Source organism: Antechinus flavipes, chromosome 2 (assembly GCF_016432865.1).
Source record: "Antechinus flavipes isolate AdamAnt ecotype Samford, QLD, Australia chromosome 2, AdamAnt_v2, whole genome shotgun sequence".
NCBI lineage: Eukaryota > Metazoa > Chordata > Mammalia > Dasyuromorphia > Dasyuridae > Antechinus > Antechinus flavipes.
The window spans coordinates 44,624,904-44,643,317 of NC_067399.1; the positions used below are offsets into that span (position 1 = coordinate 44,624,904).

An 18,414-nucleotide genomic window follows, 5' to 3' on the forward strand; every position below is an offset into this window, starting at 1 on the left:
GCCAGGGGCTTCACTAGTTTGTCTATGAACCTCAGTCCTTTGATTGAGGGGTCTTTCCATAGTCTGGGCCTCTTACCCGGGGAGAGTCCGAGGAAACGACTCCGAGCTTCGCTTGGCGGAGCAGAAGCGAAGATTCCAGGGTCCAGAGCCCCCATTCCCCTTTCACCCCCCGGGCTAGGTCCAGCCTCGGCCGACCCCACCCCCGGCCGAGCCTGGTGGGATGGGGAGGGTGGGACTACTCTTGCCCCGCTCTCGCGCTCCCGAGAGCCCCAAGCCTGACCCGGGCCAGGGGACTTAAGTGTGCGCGTGCGCCCAGGTGAGAGCTCCCGGAGCCCGGGCCGACCAGGTGGCCCGCCCCACCCTGGCCAGCCCGGCTCGGGCACCTGCGCAGGACACTCCTGGTTCGTGTTTTCCTTCGGGAGCCCCCACGGGGCGGGGACTAGGAATTAGGAAATGGAAGATGTGCCGGAGGCTCGGGATTCCCGCGCCCGGGACCGACCGAGGGATCGAGACCACCGCCCCGAGCGACACAGAGACCGAGACCACCGCGACCACCGCCCAGAGAGACAGCGGGACAGAGATCGCGGCCCGGAGAGACAGCGGGACAGAGTTCCCGGCCCGGAGGGACAGCGGGACAGAGACAGACGGCGGGACCGAAACGGGGACAGACCTAGAGACCGGGACAGGCGGGGCGACCGAGATCCGGATAGAAGAGGGGACAGAGATCGGGACCGGCGGGAGAACAGAGACTGGGACAGGCGGGGGGACCGAGATGGGGACCGGCGCAGCGAGCGAGACTACCGCCTGGACAGGCAGGACTGGGAGCACCCCCGTTCGAATGGACAAAGGGGTCGAGAAAAATCTCGCCAAAGCAGGACCCAGGATGTACCTTGGGAGCCATCCGCAGATAGAGCCCCTCCCCCCTGGTCTGCCCCGGGGGAAATGCGAGATCCTTGGGCCCAGAGAAATGCGGGGTTCGGCCGGCCGGAGAGGTGAGCAAGGACTGTGTAGGAACAACTTAGGGAGCCCCCTCGGGTCTGCGGACGGGAAAGAGGGGAGTCCCTTTAGCTCCTCTCCCTCCCCCCTCCCCCATCCGTTTCCCAAGTGGTCCTTAAAGTGGGAGATTGAAGAGTTAGGTCTGAATTGGGGTGATACCTTGGGAGCAATTTGGCCCCATCCCAGGTTGTTCTTACAGGGGTCCTCAAACTTTTTAAATAGGGGACCAGTTCACTGATTGTTGAAGGGCTGGACGATAGTAAAAACAAAAACTTTTTGTTTTGTGGGCCTTTAAATAAAGAAACTTCATAGCCCCGTGTGAGGGGGATAATCGTCCTCAGCTGCCATCTGGCCCGTGGCTTTAGTTTGAGGACCCCTGTGAAGTAATTGATTCTTGCTTCTTCATCAGGAAGAGTGTTAGCTTTCCACAGGAGGTGGCTCCTGAGGAGGGAGTGAATGCTGGCTAAGGGCATGCGGGACAACTGAGTAGGACAGTTGGCTTAGCACCCTGACCGGCTCTTTGCTCTTTCTCTAGCCTGGCATTCTACATACACACAGTAGGTCTTTAAAAATGACTGGTCGGATTGATTTGAAAATATGCTATTCTTCTGAATTTCCCAAATGAGCAGGAACTGTTTTTGCTTTTTTTTTTTTTTTTAAACCCCAGCACTATACACAGTGCTTGGCACAGTAGGGCACAACTTAATAATAATTGCCTGTTGAGCGACTATAACGCTTACTTGCAGCGTTATATCCTATTTTGTTGGTAGCCTAACTTTACCCTAGATTCTGCCCTGGCCTGGTATTATTTTTCCTTCATTTTAGAAGAGGAGAAATGACATCAGGAGGTGATGTCTTGACTTTCAGATGAATTGCTGTGCAAAGTCATCAGCTTCACTCTCATCTCCAGAGTTAAGAGTTAAGTGTTAAGACCTAGGTCATAGGTCATAGGTGAGATCTTTCATAGAAAAGAAACCCTTAACTGTGCCAAAATTGTTCCAAAATCATCCTCACCACTGCACCCGATTCCATGTTTAATATGAGTTCAGGTGTTTGTCTCCATAAAAATGGCAATAATTTAAACTCAAAAAAAGGTAATGGTAGAATTTTAGGACCTTTTAGAATCACTTTTCAAGTTATACCTGTCCATGACAACACCTTCTGACTATTTTTATGTCTCTGAGTTACCACAATTCTGAGTCCATCAGTCTCTTAGGAGAATGTAAAAGGATTTTGAAAATCTGGGGGGAAAGTACAATCCTGTCATTTCCCTTTCTTCCTATCCAAGTTGGGTTTACAACCTCTTCCTTCTATCTAATAGTAAACCTTTATTGGTAGCCCATCCCTTCCTCAGACCTGCCCCCCCATTCATCTCCCTTTCCAGTAATGTTGCTTATTAGGAAGCCAGGAAAGTTGTATGTTATTATGAAACAAATACTTAGTTCAGTGGATAGAGTTACAGCCCTAAAGTGACTAAGTTCAAATCTGGCCTCAAACTTTTACTAGTTATGTGACCTTGGGCAAGTCACTTCATCTAGTTTGTCTCAGTTTCTTCATCTGTAAAATAGCTGGCAAAATGGAAACATGGAGTCACACCCAACTAAGACAACTCAACTATGACAAAAATATTTATCTAACACTGAGCACGCACAACAAGAATCAGCTAGTGCTTGGCTTTAAAGAATTTGAGTTGTGCTGAAGGTAGGGAGTGGGGGATCTGGGTGTTGGAAGAGAGCTCGAAGTGCTTTTGTGGAAGTAGAGAGACCTAGAGGAGAATAAGGGCAATTTCTTGGAGGAAGAGGTAGGAGTCCTTGTTGAATCTGAAGGAAATTTAGGAAACCCGATCTTGGTGAGGTCTTCCTCTGGATTAGCTATACTTACATTTACTGAACTATTTCAAATTTACTCTAATCTGTAGTGGAGTTTGCTGCTCTGCTACCCAGATAAAGAAATGATCTCTCCCCCCACTCCCTACCCCTTACCACTTTATTTGGCACAGCTTTCCCCATTGACTCCCACCTTAAGCAATTTTGCATTGCAAATACAGTAATCTGGGGCATTGTAGAGTCAAATAAACAACCTTCCTTTGTGATTTCCTACTGTTGGAGAGACTTGAGTCCTTTGGGACCGGGGAGAAAAGTTAAAAGTAGGTGGCTTTATGTGTATTTGTGGTGGGGTGCTTTAGGGTTTCTACTATGTCCCCAAACATCCAGCTAGTGTTTTCCAAAGAGTTATTCCCAAGGAATGTAAGTGAGAGGTGTCTTGGAGTTAGTGGGCTAGCTTGGAAAAGGCGAGAGTGTGGGAAGACTTCAAACTACAATGTTTATGGTGTCGTGAGCGCCAAAAGTTCACTTTTTTTCCCCTTGAACATTATTTGGTAACTATTTGTTAATTAATAATTGCTTGGAACACCTCTTCTTAAACATTATTATCCTTATTTGGTAATTATTGGCAATTGGTTAGAATGTTGGGGTTCAAAGGAGACCCCAAAAATTTAAGGTTCCAGACCATTGCCGCTAGGTGTCTCAAAAAATTTGCAGGCTTGGAACCATCTCCAAGTAAAGGGGAAAAACTTATTATAATTATTACACTAATTGAAGCTGGCTCCAAAAGACTTCCAAAATAATTAAGCAAAGAATCTGGAGCAAGGAGATAAATTTAAGGGAAAAAAGATAAAAAGATTCGGTGCTTCCTGTCACTGACTTGCTGATTTTATGGCCTTTAGGGCCAAATTGAGAAGTGATCTTAGAGATGGAGATGAATTTTGAATTCTAAGACTTAGTGGTGGAGTTCCACCCCATTATTGAATTCTGTGGCCTAGATTGTCTCAGAAACTTTGTTGTTACTGACAAATTTATTATTAAATCGTGCATTATTTGTGGAACTGGGGCAATTCCCAGGCTAGGTGGTTTTAGGTTTAAGACCAAGTAGCTTTAGGAATTGCTATCTCCTCCCTGGGAGCAACACTACTCTAGAACACCTCTTCTTAAACAATATTACCCATATTTGGTGATTAGTTATTTGTTTTGCTGGGTTTTGTTTTTGGCAAGGCTATTGGGGTTAAGTGACTCGCTCAGAATCACCCAGGTACCACCTATTAAAGTGTCTGAGATCAGATTTGAACTCAGATCCTTTTGACATCAGTAGAACTTCAGGGTCAGTTCTCTGTTTAATTGGAGCATCTGGGTCAAAAGCAGGTGAAGAAGGGAAATATTCACCTTTATTCGATAGAATTGAAACTTGAAAATTAATTTTGAGAAGGTCCCTTTTTCCTGGGTGGCGAGTAGCAGCAGCTGCTTGAAGTCAGTGGTATTCCACAGACCAGCCGATCAGGAGGGAGGTCAGCTAACATTTAGAAAGTGTCTGTCTGGTTACAGAGGAGTTAGATAAAACCCCAGACCCACAAGATCTGTTTTCCTCAAACCAGGATCCAGAAATCAGCAGCCAAGTAAATGGAACACAGCATTCTCATCTGTCCCAGGAGCCAGCTCTGCTGCCTCAGTTTCCTCATCTGTAAATTGAAGGGCCTGATCTAGATGAAATCTGAGGTCCTTTTCGGTTGTAATTTTCTATTCTTGAAATAATCCTTCTTGGAGAAGTCTTTGTTCTTCTGGATTCCTGGAGGGGGAGAAGACTTTTATCTGGGGCCCGATCTCCTTTCTCATTTAAATTCCTTCCCCCTCCTGGAGTCCCTGCCCAGACTTCTGCACCCTAGGCCGGAAGAATTCTATTCTTGAAACACTTTTAACCATTTCCTCTATGCTTGCTGTTTGGCCAGTATGTGCCAGGCAGTCATTAATTAACAGATAATTACTAAATGGGGACAATAACATTTGCCTCACTGGGTTGTAATGAGGAGCAGGAGAGATAACGCGGAAAGTGCTGAACACTGCTGGTACAAAGACAAAAGGCTTACATTTAAATGGGGGGAGACACGGTCAGGTGTCTGTGTCAGTTAGCATTTATTAAATGCCTGCTATGTGCCAGGGAGTGTGCTAAATGTTGGGGATACAAAAAGAGGCAAAACACTGATAAATGTACACACATGTACACAGTATACCAAATCAACACAAAGGAATTTTAGGAAGAAGTATACTAAGAGTTGGGGAAGTTGGAAGAGACAGCAAGCATTTATTAAGTGCCTACTATGTGCTAAGCTGGTAGCTTAAGTGGCTCGGTTGAATTGAGTTCAGATTTGACCTTAACCATGTTTGCCTCAATTTCCCCATCTATAACAGGAGCTGGAGAAGGGAATAGCAAACTAGTGCAGTATCTTTGTCATGAAAACCCCAAATGGGAGACAGAGTCAGGCTTGACTGAATGATTCAATAATGACAAACTCTACAGTATAATTGGCAATACTATATTTTATGCACTTTAAAACATTCTGAGAAGGGCCTATAACTTTATTGGACCCATAACACACACAAAAGGTCAAGAACTCCTGGTAAAGAGAGAAGAAAGAACAGAGCTTTGAGGTCTACCAAAGCATGGGTAGGGTCCAAACAGCAAATCTGGGGAGGATTCAGAGGCCTGGGCTGCCAGCCCCAGCCAGGGAGGAGGGGAGGAGGTCATCAGTTAGCCGGCCCATGGGGTCTAAGGGTTGTTTCATTCTTTGTTATTTGCCAGTAATTGGAGGCTGGCTGTATACCTGACCCAGGGCCTTTTTGGTGTTGCTAATTCCCACTTTATGTTGTTGTTGTTGTTGCAGTGACTATCCTTCCCGGAGATCTCAGCCCTTTAGCCCAAGGCCTGGATTGGAAGAGGTGGAATACTACGAGTCTGAGGCCGCAGGGCTCCTGGAATGCCACAAATGCAGATACCTGTGCACCGGGAGAGGTGAGATGGGGCCCCAGATTACCTCCGCCACTCACACCCCATTGGTGATTCTGGTAGGGATTTAGCTGGTCTGGTCTTTTAATTCCTGAGAGTTTGGTTACCTTGCCCTAGTGAGACAAATGATCTAAGGAAAGAATGCATGAAAAATCATTGCAAAAAACAATGGTTTAAGAGGCAGCTAGTAGATAAGAGTTCCAACCCTGGAGTCATCGTGAGTTCAAATCTGGCCTAAGACATCAAATATATTTATTTACACTGTGTGACTCTGAGCTAGTCACTTCAGCCCAACTGCCTCACTTTTCAACCCTACAAAAACTAACAATGGTCTAGCTACCTAGAAGTTAAAAACAGTGGTGTTTATTGAAATGCTGGACATTATCACCCATATCTCTTAAAATGTGGTGTGTCATGGTGAATAGAGCTTTAGATTTTGAGTCAGGAAGAACTGACTTTCCATCCTACTTCAGACACTTAGATTAGCTGTGTGACCCGGGCAAATCAACCTCTCTTGAGCCTCAGTTTCCCCATCTATAATATACAAATAAGTAATTGCAGCATTGGTTTCAAAAGTTGTTAAGGAGTAAATTAAGACACAAGGAAAGCACTTCGCCAACCTTGGAGTGCTGTGTTAGAGAACACAGAGAACTAGGCTGCCAAAAAATATGGATCAGAAAACTTCTGCTAAGTCCAGATGAACATACAACTAAGGCACTTTGCAAACCTTGGAGCACCATGCACAAATAACGGTTGTTAGAGAACAAGGCTGCTGCAATATGGGATCAGAAGACTTCTGACAAGTCCAGATCAAAATACAAGTAAAGAACTTTGCAAACCTTGGAGCACTATGCACAAATAGCAGTTGTTAGAGAACTAGACTGCTAGAATATATGGATCAGGAGACTTCTGGTAAGTTCACATCAAGATAAAAGTGAAGCACTTTGCAAGCCTTGGAATGCCGTGCACAAATAGCAGTTGTTAGAGAACTAGGCTGCTAGAATATGTGGATCAGAAAACTATTGCTAAATCCAGATCAAGATGCAAGTGAAGCACTTTGCAAACCATGGAATACCATATACAAATAGCAGTTGTTAGAGAATGAGGCTGCTGGAACATAGACACTTCTGGTGTAAGTCCAGATCAAGCTAACAAGGAAAGAGATAGCTAGAAGTCTCTAAGGCAGGATTCAGATTGAGATCTTCCTAACCACCCAGTCCAAGACCATCTCCTGTATCAGCCAGCCCTTATTCTGGCCGAAATGTTCTCAGAGCCTCATTTGAAAAAATCGGGGAAATTGAGCCATTGATCATTTGATAGGATAGGGAGATGATCTGTGATTTCACTGGTCTTATTACCGTCTTAGTCATCGAAATGCCTTTCCACTGCAGCGAGTGCAGAAACCCTGAGCCAGTTTCTGGTAGAGAGTTTCTGACCCTGCTTACAACGTGGAAAATCTGGTTTGGCAGGTGAGTTATGAGATCATATGACTTAGACGGGACATTGTCTGGACTAATTTTGCCAAGCCCTGGGACGGCAGGTGAATATTTGCTGCTTGGGGGAAAAGAAAGGCATAATCGGAGTGCTCGTGCCCAGAAATAAAGCCTGGGATCTTCAAGGCGATGTAGCAATTATAAGATTATAAAACTTTTCGTAAGTGGGATTCTGTACAGTCATCTAATTACCGCCACTTCCTCCTTGTTTCAGAGAGACAATGACAGGCAGAGGAAAAGCTAGAGATGGCTAGTACTGTTAACCTGTCTCCTCCCTACCAGGAAGAGACTGTGACAGGTGAAAAAGGTGAGGGGTTTTTCCCTCCTCTTGACTCATTCTGCCATGGGAAATGAGAAGGGCTCGAAATTGCACTTTAGACTCAGTGTGTATCTGGCTTTTCTTTGGTTTGAGTTTCGAGATGAGGTTTTTGTGGTGCTGGGGCAGGAAGCGAACAAGATGAGGATTGTAAAACCTTGGTTACCCAGAGCTCAGCGTAAAGTGATGGAAACCACCAAGAAAAGCAGGCTGTCCCCAGACTTAGAATAATACCTGAGCAAAGGGTACCATCTGGTTCTTTATCCCAGGCCAAGAACTGGTCTTTTTTGACTAAATTCTTTATTGACTAAATGATCTCCCATCAGCAAATATGGCAAGACTATAGACTTCACCTAACATCATTGTATCATAGATTGAAGATCTCAAGAATTCACAGAGGCCATTGAATATAATTCAATTTTTAAAGTTTTAATATTTATTGTTCTGAAATTATCAGACACTTATTTTTTCTTTTACTTCAGAGCCCACTGGGGGGAGGGGGGGGGAGAAGAAAACCTTTGTTAACCTATGTATAGTCAAGCAAAACAACTGTTTATATTGGCTGTGTCCACAATCGTGTCTATTTTGCACATCAGTCCCTCACCCCTGTCAGATTGTAAGTAACATTATCTCCCATCCCCTGGAAGCCTCTAATCCCCATATTTTACAGATATGGTAACTGAGGCTGAAAATTAATTGCTTTGCCTTAGATCACATAGCTACTAAGGATTCAAACTCAGATCTTTCCAGCTCCAAGTCTTTACCCACTGTATGTCCTAGTACCTATTCCTTAGGAAGTACTCACATCTTGGGCTAATAGAAAGAGAAGCAATTATTCAAGCAATTTGAGCCCAAGCCTTATTTTTGCCTACAAATCCCCAAACGTTATAAACATCATCAATGTCTCTTAAGCAACTGAACTTGAAGAATCAAACCAAATCAGCAAGCATTTATCAAGCATTTACTTTGTGCCAGGCACTGTGCTAAGTACTAGATAAAGTGAACAGATATTTTACAGGCAAAGACTTGGTGATTAAAGAGATATTTGTGGCAGGAAGAGCAGTATAAGTTATTCAAAAAAGTATATTCAATAAACAAAAAACAGTGTCTTGGTCAGGTAGACAGAGTAAAGAACCATGAGAGAGGGACTGAAGATACAAGAGAAAAGGGAAAGTGAATATCCCAGAAAAGTGGAAGGAAATAGAATTGAGGGCTTAGCTGTAAGAATTAGTCTTGATGGTGAGGAGGAACATGTCCAATAATGTGGTGATAGATGTTTAACAATTGGCTTTTCACCAGAGGAAAATGTTTGCACAACACGCTTCAAAATTTAATATGCTGAGGCAATTGGGGTTAAGTAACTTGCCCAGGGTCACATGGCTAGGAAGTGTTAAATATCTGATTTGAATTCAGGTTCTCCTGACTTTAGGGCTGGTACTTTATCCACTGCACCAACCTAGCTGCCCCATCAATCTTTTTTTTTCATCATTTTTTTCAAGTCTACACAATCAACAAAACAATAAATCAAACCCTGAGATGTAGCTTTTGCTAAGCTTGCACTGAAAATTTCACAATCATCTGGTTGCTTTGAGCTGATGCTTCTGAATATGTCTTCCTCAAAGGTGGGACTGATTAAAAGTATTTGAAACAAGAATAACTTTGAGAAAACAAGGAGGGAAAGTGAGAGACATCACCAGGAAGGGTCTTAATCTCAGAAGTAGATAGTATTTTTGCTGTGAGTAGGAGAAATTGGGAGAGATGCATTGAGGAGGATTAGGAATCAACAAGAGAGGGATTACTGAGCAGCAGAAAGGTCCTGACACCCTAGTGACTAGGCCTGAATAACATTTAATTGAAATTTAGGATTTGAGGTTGTTGAAGTTGGAATTTGAGGGGAATTTTGACAAGAACTAATCCTTGCCTAAGAAAGTTGCAGGAGCTGGAAATGCCTATTTTTGTAACAGGAGTGAGACCAGGAGCTGGGCTTCCCGCTGTCCATGGTGTCCATCACTAAAGATGACATTCTGGTCTCAAACCTACATTCCTCCTCATTTAAGCTCCTTCATTTATCCAGATGCTCAAAACTGCTCAATTGTAGATTGCAAAGTCTGGTGACACAACTGAAATTAAGGGTCATTTAATTTATGAATATTAAGTAATGTCGAGTGATTCAGTCAATGCAAGAGACTATATAAAATCACCCACTTCCTTCAGGATTGCCAATCTTTCTTATGTGATATGTAATGATTTTCTTGTCATTAACCTGACAAGTTTACCACCTGACTGGTGGTAAGAACAAAAGATTTTGACCCCCTGTTTTCTTATTGCCCCCATCACAGATGCTATGAACTTACTCCCTTCACTTTTATCCCCCTACACACATACACACACATACACACACACACACACACACACACACACACACACACACACAAGTGCACACTTGCCAATGAAATCCTTGCCTTGGAAACTTGTTCTAGAGGGAGTGACTCATCTTTGATTCTGCGCTGGAGCCATTATTGATTCAAGTCAGGAGACTGGTTCTAAATTTGTGGTACTGTTGGAAATCAGCTTTACTGGTAAAATCAGGATAAAATTTGTAATGGTAACATGCTGGACTTTGCAATAGGAAAACCTGAGTTCAAATCTTACCTCTCATTCTTATTAGCTGAATGACCCTGGACAAGTCACAGTTTTCCCCTCAAGATAATAGGGATAATAGCATTTGCCTTGGGGTTGTTGGGAAGATCAGATGAGTATCTATGTAAAAGTTCTTGGGTACCCTTAAATCATTATGTAATGGCAAGTTATTATTACCACCTACATCTCAGAATTGTGAGGAAAGGAATTTCTAATTCACATCCCTGTGAATGCTAACAACTCTGGTCTGGGTGGATCAGAACCAACTGTGATTGTAGCTATGCAAGGATTTAAAGAGGTCTTAGAGAAGCTCATCCTTCTGCATGGAACAGGGATGTAACGACATATCACTTAGTTAAATAGCACATAGAGATCCCTCCTGCATAGTAATGAACATTTGACTCTGATAATCGACCTAGGCTATCCTCCTAGGCTATCCTCCTTTATACAAGATTGACTGGGAGGACTAGAGATTCAAACTTCCATTATCTTCACACACATGATGCACACAACCATAAATACATGTTTGTCTTTGTATATTATACAAATGTGATTAGGCAGAAAAAAAGTTATATAAAAACAATATAGCAAATAAAAATACAGCATGCTGTTAACTAAAAATGTGGATTTTTCTTATGAGTAGCATTTTTTTAGCTGCATTGTTTTTTAAACTCACATTGAGATTTTTTTCTAGACTAGGACAGTTTTTTGTCAAACTGATTAAGCTGTTAGTAACACATAGAAATAGGATAGACTATCTTCCTTCTCATCTAAAACCGTTAACACCTTTTGCTTTCCTACATAGACATGTGGTTTTTTTCTCTTTGAGAGCGATGGTTTTTGGTCCTTTGGAAAGACTTTTCTTTTAAGATCGACCTCTTTTAAAAATGGACTCGATCCCTCGCGACTTCATCACCAGCTGCTCCTGAGGAAGCTTTGTCTGCCGGGGCTTTCGTGGGGGAGGTGGACACAAAGGCGGTGGTGTGAGCTGCATGCAGAGGGGGAGGTGACCTCCATGTTGGAAGAGAAGCCTCATCCAGAACATAACCCATCCTTCCGCTTCTTGATCTTTGCAGCCTGCTGCCAACTGATGAAGGTCCTGCTGAATTTGCTGATTCTGGCCTGTAGCTCTGTGTCTTACAACTCGATCGGGGGCTACACGGGGATCACCAGCCTTGGGGGTATTTACTACTACCAATATGGAGGAGCCTTCAGTGGTTTTGATGGTCCTGATGGGGAGAAGGCCCAGCGGTTGGACATCCAGTTCTACCAGCTCACGCTGCCCACAGTGACGGCAGCGATGGCTGTTGGAGGGGGTCTCATGGCCTTCTCCTGCCTCCTTATTCTCTTGGGTGTCCTTCGGGTCCCATGGCACTGCCCGCTGTGGCTGGTGATTGAAGCCCTTTTGGATACGCTCATCTCTATCGGCTACATCCCGGCTTTGTATTTCTATTTCCACCACCTCTCGGCAGCCTACAGTTCTCCTCTGTGTAAAGAGAGGGAGACCTTGTACCAGAGCAAAGGCTACAGTGGTTTCACTTGTAGCTTCCACGGCGGAGACATAGGGGCTGGGCTTTTTGCTGCCATTGGAGTCATTGTCTTTGCTGTGGGGGCTGTTCTAGCCTTCAGGGCGTACAGAAGAATCCGAAAGCCTGAAGGGAAGCCGACAGTGACATATGAATTATAGTCTTTCATCAGCTGCTGCTAGATCTCAAAAACCTCTTCGTCTTATTTGGGAACAAGCTATCTGTGGATGGGTAGAAACAGCCTTCCATGGTGAGACTGTTACACGGTGGAGAATGTAACAAATTTTGAATTCTCTTTCCTTAGAAAAATTTCCTTAGGAATCATTGCAAACCAAGACCTGCAGAGGTCTGAACTAGAGTAATATAGAATAGTTGGGGAACTTCTTTGAACTTGGCTTTTTTTGTGTTGAGTAGAAGCCAGATTTGTTGGCACAATTGTACCCAATGTCTTCCAAACACAACCCATAAGCTGAGGAAACAGGAATTCCTTATTCCTCCTCTACTCTGCCATAACTTTCCAGTACCTCTTTGCAGTCTTAAGTAGTAAGACAGATGACTTCTATTAGATTTTTATTAAAAGAATAACATTAGCTGGAAGTGGGGAGTAAGATAGGGAGAGAGGCACCTTGAACTATAATAAACAAATTGGATTGCTGACAAATTAATCCTAGAAGCCTTTCATTTTGGAGTTCCAGCTAGTGTTTCTGAGCCAACATTGCCATTCATTATTCCATCTAATGTGAATGTGCTTTATGTGAGAAAGCTTAAGGTAATAATGGAAATTCAGGTACAAACTTGACATAGTGTCCCAGCAGGGAAAGTCCAAAGCAAAGCCTCCTTTGATCTAAAGTGATTCTGTGACCTTACTGTACCTTGTCACATTCTTTGCACATTTTCTCTAAGCAAATTCAATTATTAAAAATCCATTTTTGCATAAAACATAAGTTGGTGTCGGAGTTGTAAACTCTTCACTTTACATAGAATTCCTTTAATTGTACGTTGCCAAGAAATTTATTAAGAATATAACTGGATTAATGTACTTATTTTTTAAAGGAAGGTGGTAAGTGAAAGGTTAGGCCACTAAGGGGCACTGTAGTGGTTAGAACACCAGACCTGGAGTCAGGACCTGACTCATCTTCCTAAATTCAAATCTAGCCAGTTGTGTGAGCCTGAGCAAGTTACTTCATCCCATTTGTCTGTTTCCTTATCATAAAGTGAGCTGGAGAAGGAAGGACAAACCTCTCCAGTATCTTTGCCAGGAAAACCCCAGATGGGATTAGAGTTAGACACAACTGAACAACAACAAATATAAAAGGAAAGCGCCCCATTAAATGCAGAATCCTTCCCATCGCTCTGTTCTGGGTCCTACACTCTCTAAAGCTACTAAAGCAAGTCCGGCTCTTTTCCCTCAGTATATTCTCCTTGGTTTAACCAATGGTGTCTTCAGAGTTGGTTCAGCTGACCTTGAAAGTTAAGCGGGATGGGGGTTGGTTGGGTGACTACTGGGAAGGCTAGGGGTGGTTATAGGAACCCAGCCTCCCATGAGGCTGGTGCTGGGGAATCATTCCATTTTGGGGTCTACTTGAAAGTTGGGTTGATTGCTGCTGGATATTTAAATGAAATCAATGGCCTGAATGTAGAAAACAAACATGCAGATTTGGAGCTTTAAGGGACTTCAGTTGTCATCTAGGTTTTCATTCAAATGCACCAAGATCTGGGAAGGTTACTTGATTTGCTTGTCAAGGTCATCCAGCTAATAGGTGAGAGATGGGATTTGAACTCCGTTCCTCCAGACAAGAAAGCATGGCTCTTGCTGCAAAGTTGGTAGCACGTGTGATTGGGGACATTGAATTTGTATGTCAATTAATAATGTTAGGGAAGTTCTATGTTTAAATAGCAGTGGGTTTTAGGTGACCATATTTTATAGTACCTTAGTTCTCTGTCATGGCTAATAATTTATAGTCATGTACTTTTGATTCTGGCTTTGAAGCCACACCTCTGGAATTACTACAGAAAGGAGTCCACAGATCAATATTTAAATCCCAGCATTATTAACAGGTTTTATTTTTGTTCAGCTACCAAATGTGAATGATTCACAAAAATAAATAAATCTATCTTTTGTACACTGACTACACATATGCATTACCAATCTGTAAATATTACATAGGTCCTATTGATAAGTAAAATATAAACTCCCTCAAAAGTGTCACTGTAAAAAGTGTAGCTTTTTGTGACCTTTTTTTTTTTTCCACTTAGTGATTATGAAGGTAGTGGTTATAGCAAGAAGAGTACTTGATTTGGTGTCAGATCTCATAAGTTTAAATGCCAGGGCTGTCATCTATTTTCTAGCTGTGTGATATAAAGCTTGTCACTTAGTCTCTGAGTCAAATTTATGTTTCTTACACACCTAAAAATTGGTATCAGGATGGCAAACTCTTTTCAGAGAGACTCATGAGAATTCCTTGAATGGTATACTGCCAAGAAATATGTTAAAAATATAACTGGATTAAAAAAATTTTTTTAAAGGAACATGGTATGTAAAAAGAATGGGCCACTAGATGGCATCATGGTGGACAGAATGCCAGACAGGATGTAATAATATACACAGTCTGAGTAGCAGAGTTGATCAATAAGCCTTTATTAAGACCCTTCTGTATACCAGGTTCTTTGCTAAGTACTGAGATTGCAAAGAAAATAAAAATAGGATCCCTGTTCTCAAAGAGTTCACATTCTAATGAGAGAAAACAATGGACCAACACATGGGTATATCCCAAAGAGTAAATGGGAGGCGATCTCAGTGAGAACTGAGAAGGGCCTCTTGCAGAAGGGAGAATCTGAACTGGGTCTCGAGGAAGGTCTTGGAAACCAGGAGGCAGAAACAAGGAAGAAAAGCATTCCAAGCTTGGGGAAGAGAGCGGACAAAATGTACAGAGGCAGGTGTTAGTGTCTTGTGAGGAATGACAAGGAGACCCGGAAGTATCATAAGAGTCCTTGGAATGAAAGGAGCTACTGTATGAGCAGCAAAGATATGCTGTAAGAACCGGTCCTAATTTTCAGTGTGGGTGGGTCTGTGGGTTGCTCTTTTTCCTCCTAGGAATTCAAGCTCTAGCTTAAGGTCTCCTGACTCCCATGAACTTTCAGGAGACAAACAGTAAGGGAAGGACAGGTGTACTTTGAACCAAAGACCAAGTCATGGCCCAGGTAGATTAACCCATTTCCTCTGCCCAGCCTACCTTCCATGGCTGGAATGCTATTCCTTCCACTTCCTACTCAAGTCTGTCTTGAGTCCTATAGTTCTCCATTTTTGAAACTATTTGTAAGCCATTTTTGTAGACACCTAAATGTAGTAGTTTATCTGAGTACTGGATTTGGAGTCAGGAAAATCTAAAATTTGAATTCTTCCTTAGGTGGCTGTATAATCCTGGGCAAGGAATTTAACCTGTCAACTTCAGTTTCCTTATTTGTAAAATGGGAATACTCATAGTACCTACTTCCCAAGATTTCACTAAGGATTTTAACGTTCTATCTAAATATCATTATGGTTCATTTTCCTCTATTAGAACACGTCATTTGTATTCTCAACAACTAGAACTGGGCACATAGTAGGTGTTTTAGAAATGTTTATTGAAAATTACCTGCAGACCTCTTCCAAAGTCAAAGGGGCCTGTTTAGAAGCAGCCTCTGAAAGCTGTCCTGAAGCATTTTTAATTACATTAATTACACCAGCTCTTGTTACTTAACAGCAGTTGTGAGAAACATGATCGCCAGCAACCCAAGGGTACCAAAAGGAGATGAGCTAGGCTTCCCTTCCCCCAATCCTAATACTCCTGCTAGTCCCTCGAATGAAGCTTTTTCTTGGTGACTAACTGGTTTACTAAGGATTGCATTTTTTCTCCTCCCAGGTGTGGCACAAATAGTGGAAGTGATACTGAATGGAATGGTTCTCATGTGTATTGTGGCTTCCTACTTTGTCCTGGCTGGTTTCAGTGCCAGTTTTGCCAGCAGCGGCTTTGGGAACAACTATTACTCCCCCTTTGAAGGCACGGAGCTGGAGCAGGTTCGACAGCTGGACCAGCAGTACACTGTCCTCCGAGCGCCGCTTGTATATGGTGGCTTAGCCTTCTCCTTAGGACTTGGGGTCCTCACCATGGGAGTTTTACTGCAGGGAGCCAAGAGCCTGGAGAAGCTGCCCAGGAAGTGGCTGGTTGTGGAAGCTGCCTTTAGCCTGCTGGCAGCTGTGGGCTATTGCATAGCCACAGGCTTCTACCTTCATGTGGCTCTGCGGATTAACGCCACCGATACCTGCAAAAGGCGGGAGAGGATGTACGCTCGCAAAGGGCTCACCTGGATGAACTGCCAGCTGGCGGGCACCGATGGGGCAGCGGCCACCTTCGCTTGTCTCTTGGTGATCATGTATGGGGTTAGTGCAGTGTTGGCCATCCGGAGTTACAGGCAGCAGCAGCAGTACTACAAGGACACCAGAAAGCCAAGCAGTACGTACAACGGTCCACCAGGCCACTGGACATCAGGAACTCTGTGAGAGATTCCTCTCCCTGTAGCCTTCCCTCCTTCCCTCCCCTCCACCCCGCAAGTTTCTTTTATTTCAAAATTCAAATATTCCCATTTTAAAATCACACATAGTTGCAATTTTTAAAAAATATACTTTTTTGATTATGTATAAATGTTCCTTTCCAAAGTGCTGTTTGTGAAGGGTATCAATAAATACTGATGGGCTGATTGATGGATGAGTAAGTGCTGGGGAAAGATCACAAACTGTCCCAGTTATAATTACTCCCTTAAACACATTAGGATGCTAGTCCTCCACTCCAGTGCTAACCAACCAGGCCAAACACTAATAGACAAGCTATCTCAGCAAGAGCCAAGTCCAACTACAACTCCTTAATCTGACTACTTAAGATACTAAAGAATTTATCTGTCACTTTTCTGAATCATTGCCCAAAGGACAATTTCACTCTGACTCATAGTCTGTAGGACTGAATAGTTAGTTGGAGCAGTTATGAAGGCTTACCCTATCTTCAGTTTGACATGAGAGAATGAACTGCAGAAATTAGCATCAATGGAGCCCAAAGAGACCTAGGGATTATCTATATGGCCAGAGATGCCATAGTGCAGAGCACTAGGCCAGAAATCTCGAAGACAGCTTCCTGATTTCAAGTCTGGCCTTAGACATTTCCCAGCTGTGTGACCCTGGGCAGGTCACTTCTGGTTGCCTCATTTTCCTCATCTGTAAAATGAGCTAGAAAAGGAAATGTCAAACCATGAAGAGTCAGACATGAATGAAGAACATTCCCAACCCTTCCATTTCATGGAACAGAAGATCTAGAGAAACAAATTGACAAAGTTACATTGATTCTAAATTAGTGGAAGCCAAGATTTCAACCGATGTTCCCTGACTCCAAATTCCACACTCCTTTGGCATGCTTCCTTCAGCACGAATTACATTTTCTTTCTTAAGGACAAAGGCCTATTATATATTACATATATAAAAAGCTCCTACCTTTTTTTTTTTTTAAGTATAATAGAGTAGACATTTTCAAAACAGGTAAAAGTTCTGGAAACATTCTATATTCCTTACTCAACTTTCCTTATGAAAAGTTTGTTTTCCTCCACTGATACAGTTGATGTCACTTCACAGTAATTTCTCTTCAATAAAATAACACTGAATCTTGAAATCTTTGTTCACAGAATCATGGTCGATAAGCACTTATTAAATGCCTATTGGCCAGATACTTTGTTAAGCACTGGAGAGTCAAAGAAAAGTAAGACAATTCCCAACTTTGAGCTCACAATCTAATGAGAAAAGAAACAAACAAATGGCTATACACTACACACAATAAGGAAGGCACTAGAATTAAGGATTGGGAAAGATAGGTGGGATTTTAGGTAACAAGTAAATGAGGAAGAACATCCCACACATGGAGAACACAAAGAGAATGCCCAGAGTTTTCTAATAGACAACAAGGAGAGTAGTGTTACTAGGTGGACTGGAAAGATAGAAGTATGGAGTAGGTTAGATTTGAAGATGGTCAGATCTTTGCTTTAGGAAAATTAGTAGCAGCTAAATAAAGAAGGGTATGGAGTGGAGAGACCTGAAATAGGTTGGTCCAACCGCAAGTTCTTCAGGCATAAGGTGATGGACCTACATCAGATGGAGGGGCAGTGTCGTCAAGAAACGAGTTACGTTTAAGAGATACTGCAAAGATAAAACTGAAGGGAGCCGCCAACAGCTTGAATGGGGGGGAGGGGCTGGGAGAATGATGGGATGTTTGAAAAGGACAAGTTTAGTGGAAAGATAGGTTGAGAATGTTGAATTTAAGATGTTTAAATCCAATTTAGATGTTTGATCCAATTCAAGATGTCTGGAAGTGGATTCAAAACTTGGTCAGCACACATACATTGTTGGTGGAATTGTGACTACAGCCAGCCATTCTGGAGAGCAATTTGGAACTAGCTCAAAAAGTTATCAAACTGTGCATACCCTTTGATCCAGCAGTGTTTCTACTGGGCTTATACCCCAAAGAGATTTTAAAGAAGGGAAAGGGACCTGTATGTGCCAAAATGTTTGTGGCAGCCCTGTTTGTAGTGGCCA

The 18,414-nt window shown here is 42.9% G+C and overlaps 1 protein-coding gene across 2 annotated transcripts; it reads left to right on the plus strand.

Moving 5' to 3' along the window:
* Nucleotides 1-355: 355 nt before the first annotated feature.
* MARVELD3 (MARVEL domain containing 3) lies at nt 356-16,552 on the plus strand. 2 transcript variants are annotated; one of them, XM_051974678.1, is made up of 3 exons: nt 356-992; nt 5,708-5,835; nt 15,707-16,552. In XM_051974678.1, exons 1-3 carry the CDS (start codon nt 454-456, stop codon nt 16,342-16,344), a joined length of 1,305 nt encoding a protein of 434 aa, XP_051830638.1. In that variant the 5' UTR covers nt 356-453; the 3' UTR covers nt 16,345-16,552. The 2 variants fall into 2 exon arrangements, with proteins under 2 accessions (XP_051830638.1, XP_051830639.1); XM_051974679.1 differs by lacking the exon at nt 15,707-16,552 and adding an exon at nt 11,355-13,933 and having other exon boundaries at nt 438-992.
* Nucleotides 16,553-18,414: the final 1,862 nt, after the last annotated feature.

Excerpts from the sequence above, each read along its gene's own strand:
- MARVELD3 (XM_051974678.1), top strand. The coding sequence starts at position 454 with ATGGAAGATGTGCCGGAGGCTCGGGATTCCCGCGCCCGGGACCGACCG. Across the intron at positions 993-5,707 it reads GGGTTCGGCCGGCCGGAGAG|TGACTATCCTTCCCGGAGAT; the intron begins GTGAGCAAGGAC and ends TTGTTGTTGCAG. Across the intron at positions 5,836-15,706 it reads ATACCTGTGCACCGGGAGAG|GTGTGGCACAAATAGTGGAA; the intron begins GTGAGATGGGGC and ends TTCTCCTCCCAG.